We start from the raw sequence: 8,676 nt of genomic DNA on the forward strand, positions 1-8,676 counted from the left end.
CATACATTCTCCACTCCACTCTCCAGTGTGTTCCCGAGCCGAGCGGAAGGATATTAATCGACCTCTAGCAGCGGCTGGGGTAGTATCTGTGAAGCCTTCTTGCTAGTCGTGGCTTGTGGTGACCGCCAACACTTATTTGACAGGTGTGAAGTCTTGGCAGCCACCGTTGACTAAACCCTAAACATGGGAAAGGACTACTACAAGATCCTGGGGCTGTCTAAAGGGGCCTCTGAGGAAGACATAAAGAAGGCCTACAGGAAGATGGCCCTCAAATACCATCCCGACAAAAACAAATCAGCAGATGCCGAGGAAAAGTTTAAGGCAGTGGCAGAGGCTTACGAGGTGCTGAGTGACAAAAAGAAGCGGGACATCTACGACCAGTATGGCGAGGAGGGGCTGAAGGGCGGTGTGCCTGGCGGCCCCGGGGAGGATGGCACACACTTCACCTACACCTTCTCCGGGGACCCGCGTGCCACCTTCCACGAGTTCTTTGGAACCAATGATCCCTTCGCTCACTTCTTCAACATGGGTGTGGACGGACATGGGGGTCACGGAGTGTTTGAAGACATGGACGTGGAGGACGACCCCTTTATTACCATGATGGGCGGCGGCGGGCCTCGCTTGGGCGGCACTCGAAGGGCGTTCAGCTTCAACCCGCACGATGCTACTAGGCCACAGGGCGGGAAGGGGCGCCACCAGGATCCTGCCGTCACCAGAGACCTGTACGTCACTTTAGAGGAGGTGTCGAAGGGGGTCACGAAGAAGATGAAGATCACTAGGAATGTGTTGGCGAGTGACGGGCGCTCTACACGTCGAGAGGAGAAGATATTGACAATTGAAGTGAAACCTGGGTGGAAGGAAGGCACCAAGATTACTTTCGAGCGAGAGGGTGACCAGACCCCGGGCAAGATTCCCGCCGACATTATCTTCATGATCAGAGACAAACCTCACCACCACTTCAAGCGTGACGGCGCCAACCTGATCTATACAGCCAAGGTGGCTCTCCGAGATGCATTGTGTGGTACCAGGGTGTCGGTGCCCACTCTGGATAATCAGAGAGTGGCACTCAATCTAACAAATGAGGTGGTGCGGCCCCAGACCACTAAACGCCTTCAGGGCTACGGCTTGCCTTACCCTAAGGACACCCAGAGGAAGGGTGACATCGTCGTTCACTTCGACATTCAGTTTCCTTCTACGTTGACTGAAAGTGCGAAAGAAATTTTGTCTGAAGTCCTCCCTCCGTAAGTGCCTTTGTGAGGTGGAGTTAAAAGACGAGGCGTTGCTCATCCAGAAAGGAAGTGTGGGTAGTGTAAGGCCTCATCGTGATGCGTGGATGCATCTGCTTGTTGTATGGACATGCTTTTTTTTTCCCAGTTTCATTTGAGTTTTGTGCAGCAGTTCGTGCAAGCGTGAGAGTTTGGATGTTGTGAGTGTTGTGCACACGTGCAAGTGAACAAGGAATTCGTTACTCGCAAGAAGCAATATTTGTGGAGTGACGTCATATGTGAAGTTAGCTACCAGGGAAACGGAGAAAGGATTTACTTTTTTATATAATCTTCACAGAGGTAGGCTTTTAACTTATTTCTTAGTTAAATCAAATGGCTTGTGTATGTTATATTTTAGCTCTTGTACCAAGGGCGAATAAGTTTGTACTTGTTTCACGCCATCATTCATTCATTTTGCATTTAATCACATTTTTGTATATATCTACGTTAGTCAAGAACACATGTTTGTATATATAACATGACGCCAAAGAATCACTTATATCACATGCTGGTGTAAGTTAAATAAAGTATCTATTTTGTAGAACACTTCTATTACTGTCCTACCTAAGCTTTTCCCCATATTTCCCACCCACAGCTGTAAGTGGAATGATATAAAAAAAAAAAAAAAGTACAGGTAAAAGTGGGCCAGGGCTGGAGCAGCGCCAGACTGGGAGGAGACAGCTGGTGGCCAAACACTGTGCGTAGAACACTGCTCACGCGCCTTTTCACTCGCAGCTACGACATTATCATGTGTGCGCGGAGCAGAGTGTGGGGTGGCAGCAATAGGTTGCTGAAGGAAAGCATCGGTTACTGGGTAGGCAGGTGAGATATCTGTTCAACTCTCGTTCTTACCTAATATGGCACCTGGCACCTCAAGCCGCCTGTGTTGCCAACCGCACAGGCCACCTTATGGTCTATATTCACGCAGCGGTGACGTGAGCGTGCAGGAGTCGCCGCCAGTCATGTTTATTTTGTTTACATCTCCTTCTACAGACTCATCTGGGGATAACGGGATGGGGACTGTGGCATTCGATATTTATTGTTATCTCTGTTATGAAGTACTGAAAGGGGGATAGGTAAGGGTTAAATCTTTATATAAAATCTCTCTCTCTCTCTCTCTCTCTCTCTCTCTCTCTCTCTGATAAATGTTGTCCTTTAGTGACACATTCATAATTCAGTGTATCGCGCAGGCGTGTCACGGAAGAAAATTAAGTCTCGGTGAGTGGCGACGTGTAGTCTTTGTTCCAGAAAGTGTTGGCTCAGCGGACCTGACGACGTGGGGCATGAGACGAGAGGCACACTTATTTGTATTGGTGACACACACACACACACACACACATTAAGGTGGAGCTGTTTTTATGGGACAAGAAAGGATGCAGAAAGCAAACAAATAAATTCGTAGGAGGAACAAGAGGGAAACAAGAAGGGAGGAAAGACGAGCATGAAGCTACAAAGAATGGGAAGTTGGGAACGAAAGGAAAAAAAAAAAAAAAGGTACAGTGGACGGGAATAACTAGAGAAGACGTAAGTACATATTGGGGCCATACCTGACACTAGGCAGACGATGGAGGGAAAAAAAAATATATAAACAAAAAACAAAATATAAGGAAATTAGCTTGACGCAATATTGCGCTGGAAGGTAAGAAAAACACTTATATATATATATATATATATATATATATATATATATATATATATATATATATATATATATATATATATATATATATATATATATATATATATATATATATATATATATATATATATATATATATATATATATATATATATATATATATATATATATATATATATATATATATATATATATATATATATATATAGTATATACTTTTTTATTTCAACATATCCTATTACACTGAGTTAAATGTATGTGTCTTTATACTTATGTTTTCATTCTGCTTTTTACAGGTTGGTACAGAAGGGAAAACGGAGCTATTAGATTTGCAATCCCCCGAATTTGGAGGGAACCAACTGATCACTCAAGCAATTGCTTTTTCTATATGGTGTACCCTTCAAAACGTCGAGCAGGCAAAAATGCGCCTGCTATCATATATCCTGACCTTCTGTCATCCATTGCACCAGTGCCACACTGCTCTGAGCTCCCCGTACCCACTCCTCCTAAGAGAGAGCAGCAGTGTTTACAAAAGGAAAGTAGTTCAGAAGAACATGAAGACACTGATCCAGAGTTCAGAGACGCAACTGATGAGAGAAATCCATACTACCCCAGCCAAGAAGACATCAATGACCTGATCAGCGATCTTGGCCTCACGAAGTCAAATGGCGAGCTTTTAACGTCGAGACTCAAGCAGTGGAATTTGCTAGATGAAAGTGTGCACATAACCTAAAATTAGTGGTGGGGCAATAACAGGAAAGTACCCAATTCGTAACTTAGCAAGTTGATCATGCAAAACAACAAATACCTGTATAGTGCTTACCCTGCTGTGATGAGTTGGAGTGAAATGCTTCCTCCTGATGGCTTGTAACCATTTCCTCCGAAGCTCAGGCTGTTGAGGGAATCGGTATACACTCACTCTTGGACCAGTTTTGTAATTGCCTTTGCAGTAAGGTACACAGCAAGTAGAAGGCATTGTCACAAGTAGAGATGTACCGATACCATAATTTTGGCCGATTCCGATACCGATACCGATACCACCTATTTGGGCCGATACCGATACTACTACCGATACCGATACTACTACTTATAGTGATTACTGCACTGGACACCAGGATGAGTTGGTGGACGGCGAGCGTTATCAGATGGGAGGCTTTGTTTTGGGAGATGCTGTAAGTCATTCTGAGAACGTTTGTGAAATAGGAGCAATTCTAGAACCTTTTTGAAGCCATTTGCAAAGGTAAATTACTCAATAATTGGAATGAATATCTTTTCAGTCTTCTGATTCTTGTCAGTTATTCTAAATTCTTACTTCTTACTCCTTTAGCGACCATTTGGTCTTGTGCATTTTCATTATTAATTTTATTGACGATAATTTGGCGATCAAAAATATTTTTAAAATTATTAAAATTGTAAAACAGACACAAAATATTAGCAAAAGAAACTCATTTTGTTGTGTATGTTTCTCTTTAATTAAATCTGACATCCTTTGATATTTATTCATTAGACATTAGTAGACCAATTCAGAAAAATGAGCTTTCACCTAATCTTTTCAATTAAATAGAAAAAAAGTTTAGTGTATTCTAAATTTCTAGTGTATTGCTATGATCTTAAATAATTAATATGCAACAAATTAGCTATACACAATGCACATGCTTACAAAACAGAATCATTACTTTCTTATATAGTTATGGAATTTTTACATCCTAAGGTTAACACAAGTAACTCAAAAAATAAACTTGCATTAAAATTAACATACATATATAATTCGAGTTTCTACCTATTCCAGTATGATATCTTGGAAAAGGCTAGCACTAGCACTGTTAATTACAAATCAAATAAGAATATGCTGTTATTTACAATAATGCAAAATGCCTAACTATATATATATATATATATATATATATATATATATATATATATATATATATATATATATATATATATATATATATATATATATATATATATATATATATATATATACACACACACACACACACACACACACACACACACACACACACACACACACACATATATATATATATATATATATATATATATATATATATATATATATATATATATATATATATATATATATATATATATATATATATATATATATATATACCAAATCATTTTGTTGGATTCTCAATATCTGAAGTTTGACATTCCTAGATTATAGTAAAAAAAAACATAAGCTTTTCAGCTGTGTGAACTTTGTGTGGGTGGAGGAGCAGCGTCTGACTGAGAGACAGTGACAATGCGTTTGACAGGATGCCGGAGTTCAGCCTATACGCGTTTCATACACGTCCAATTTAGAAGTTGTGGTTTATTACCACAGAAAACAGTATTCTATGACATACGGTAATCACCACGGAAACTTAATACGCCGTATTATATTAATTTGGTATCATCAATATCTTATAATCGAATATATCACTAAGTAGTAAATTCCTTTTAGGTATCGGAAGTATCGGCATAAAATAAACCGATACCGATACCGATACCCAAAAAATGGGCTGATACCGCCGATACCGATGCATCGGTACATCTCTAGTCACAAGTAGTTTTATAATGGAAAGTAAGTGCGCGCGAAGCGTACCCCACCGCTGTCCATTCAAAACTAACTGAGGCGATGACCGGTAGCCGATCCTCGGGGGATGACGTATCAGGAGACTTGCAAAACTGTGATCTGGCCATGTCTCTAGGCGGCCTTGGTGAGAGTCCCCTTCAGCCATTTTGTTTGTGCTTCCCTCTTTTCTGCTGGCGTGGGAACAAATTCTGGCGATTTACCGCCAACATGGCCTCTACCGGCGCAACAGGGGGAACCGGTAAGGGTAAGGACAATGGTGGTGGCGACAAGGACGAAAGTGAGCGAGGGAAACGGGTGGAAAAACGGGAGTTACAGCCTTTACATCATGTCTTATTAGCTTTATTTATTATTTATTGGTCTGTTTTGTACATGTGTTCTAATATGTGAAGGGAAAAGATTTTGTTTTAGGGGTCAAAAGAGGGACTTTGGCAATGACCAAAGACTGATTGAGGCATTTTTTAGGCAGTTTAAAGAACTCGTGCTTGGCGAAATTCGTATTTGGTGGTAGTTTCGCCAGACTAATTAATTCGCCAAGTGCAAGGGCTTACTGTAGATAGATTTTGAAAATAATAATCTTGCAATTGCGTCAGTTATTAGTGAGATACCACCAACAGCAAATCAGGAAACATACTTTAATGTTATTATAAGGGTTGTTAAGAGGCTAAGTGGTTCTTTCCTCGAGGGCCAAGGAAACAGTGAAATCCTTTCTTCCTTTTATTCATTATTTATAAATCAATCTATATTAAACAGGCAGCACACACCCAGGAGAATACCCATCTCAGGAATGATGAGAAGCGATCGGCCAGGTGTGGGATCACTGGGGTGGTTTGCCTGCTACAGTCAGCACTGGGCTCCACGTCAGGGTGATGGAGTAGCAGTAGGGGCTCTGGGTGGCTCTTGTCCTGGCGTTGGTGGAAGGAGAGCAATGCAGACTGCTGTGTGACGTGGTGCGGCGCATGGCTGAACCTCATGTCCTGATGAGGCTCTTTCAGTGCCGCACCAGGGGAAAGAGAAATGGAGGGTCTGCATGGGGACTAGGTGAGCGTCACGCCAGAGAAAGAGAGGCTGGCTGGGTGACCAGCAGACGACCGTAGTGAAAATAATTACACACATACATACATCGTAATTACCTAGATTTTGATAACAATTTTCTTAATTTTTATCTAAGATTATTGGTGTTAATGTATACAGATGATAGTGTTGGTATGTGATAGGGAAACGAACATGAACCAGGCACTAGCAGCGCTTCATAGTTATTGTTTCGATTGGAAATTAAAGGTTAACTGTGACAAGTCCAAAATAGTAAGAGTCATTAGAGGACAAGTCATTGACATGTGCTAATGTCACCTGCAGTTCTTTGTTTCAATCTACTTCCTTTAACCTCTGGCTTCGTCATTGTTTACCTCGGAGGTTGTGTAGTGGAGAAAAGGCGCTCATAGGTCCAGATTACGAAACTTTACAAGGTCCCGAGAGAGTTCTCAACTTCTGAGGTAAGTCAAAAGTACGTAAGTGTTTAGTGAATACCTATTAGCATACATACGAATTTCTTAAGGATTTAAGAAATGTGAAAAGAGTAATTGTTTAGTGAATCCCGGCCCAGGGCTTTGTAAATTAGGTATTAGGTACACCATACTTCACGCAAATATGACTTGCCAGTTGATATTTAAATAGAATTGTTGAACATGATGGCTGTACCTGTACTTACATATGGTATGAAATCTGGGGTGATAATATTATATATTGAATATAAGATGACAGGTTACTGGCCCAAACTAATCATGAGGATAAACACAAAAATTGAATCACATGCTGTGTTAAGAGGCTATAGTGGTTCTTCCCTCGAGGGCCAGGGAAACAATGTAATCCTTTCTTCCTTTTATTTGTTATGTACAGTTCAGTCTATGTTAGGTGTATGGTAGGTGGCCTGGCGGGGACTAACTCCCCACTGTAATACCGGTTAAAGGCGGCTCTCGTACCGTGGGTGATGGAAGGAGAGCGGTACGCATGGTTAAGAGAGACTCTCAACCATGGCGGTACGAGGGGCTAAAGGTGCGGTTACACTGGTCACTGATACCCTGGGCTAGGCGATTTAGCCGGGGCTGGGCGCCCAGCCCTGGCTAAATCGCCCAGCCCAGGGCAAAGTTGAGTGGATGCGCCAGACCATTTTCTCCCCAGCTCTAGACCTGGGCACACCACTAGGAACTAAGAGACTATATTATTCACGCAAACAACTAAACCCAAATTTTCCTAAATAATAAAATATCTAGATATTATATCACTATATATGCAATTTATTTATTTTCATGCATGATGCATGGTGTGATAACCATGGAAAGAATATACTTTGACAAGGCAAGGTATGACAGAGTAGTAGAAAGAGCTTTAGCTTTTCATGAAAGGTTTGTAATGCCAAAACTGAATACCAGAAATAGTACAGGTTCTTCTTTTTGATGTTTGCTGTTTAATAATTTGGTTTTATTTTTTTGATTATGATACTATATAGTTAGAAAGTTTTTATTGTATGTTTTATAGTTTATACTTTTTACTTTATTTTCTTGATTGTGATTGCTATTTGATTTTGTAGTTTTATGCATTCACAACACCTTTCCATTCATTTTGTATCATGCACAATCAGTCTACCTTGTTCCACAGACATTCTTCTTGCAACATTTAATGTACTTCATCCTACCAGAACTTGTGAAGCTTTATCATCTGCACATATGTTTATTTTTCTTTATTAATCTTCACCCTCATTTGCTAACCTCATTAACCTATGGTGGCTCTCTGGTACGTACCTCATATCCCAGAGGTTCTCCTGAAAGATCTCATTTCATGTTATGATGAAAATGAAGAGATTTAATAAAAAGGCATCTATATAAATATCCTTTTATTCATTTACATGCAGAAGTACAGCATCTCGAATCTAGATCATAACTGGGGCCGAAAATGCTTCTTATGGGGAAAAATGCAATTGGGACCAAAGCCTTGCCAACTAACCTATATCAACTATGTTATCTTTCAAGCTTACACCTAAAGTATCACATGATATACATTCAGCAACACCTATTTCACAAGTTGGGGCATCAAGTTGCAGAAAACGACTACAATAACCAAAATTTGATGCAAGAGAGGCCACTGGGTGTTCCTTATTTGCCCACTCAATATCTTGA

The 8,676-nt window shown here is 40.5% G+C and overlaps 1 protein-coding gene across 1 annotated transcript; it reads left to right on the forward strand.

The window, feature by feature from the left end:
* Positions 1–1,809, forward strand: LOC123499073 (dnaJ homolog subfamily B member 4-like). The gene has a single exon (XM_045246674.1). The coding sequence runs from the start codon at positions 184–186 to the stop codon at positions 1,243–1,245; it is 1,062 nt and encodes a 353-aa protein (XP_045102609.1). The 5' UTR covers positions 1–183; the 3' UTR covers positions 1,246–1,809.
* Positions 1,810–8,676: the final 6,867 nt, after the last annotated feature.

This window comes from Portunus trituberculatus, chromosome 49 (assembly GCF_017591435.1).
Source record: "Portunus trituberculatus isolate SZX2019 chromosome 49, ASM1759143v1, whole genome shotgun sequence".
NCBI classification, from domain to species: domain Eukaryota; kingdom Metazoa; phylum Arthropoda; class Malacostraca; order Decapoda; family Portunidae; genus Portunus; species Portunus trituberculatus.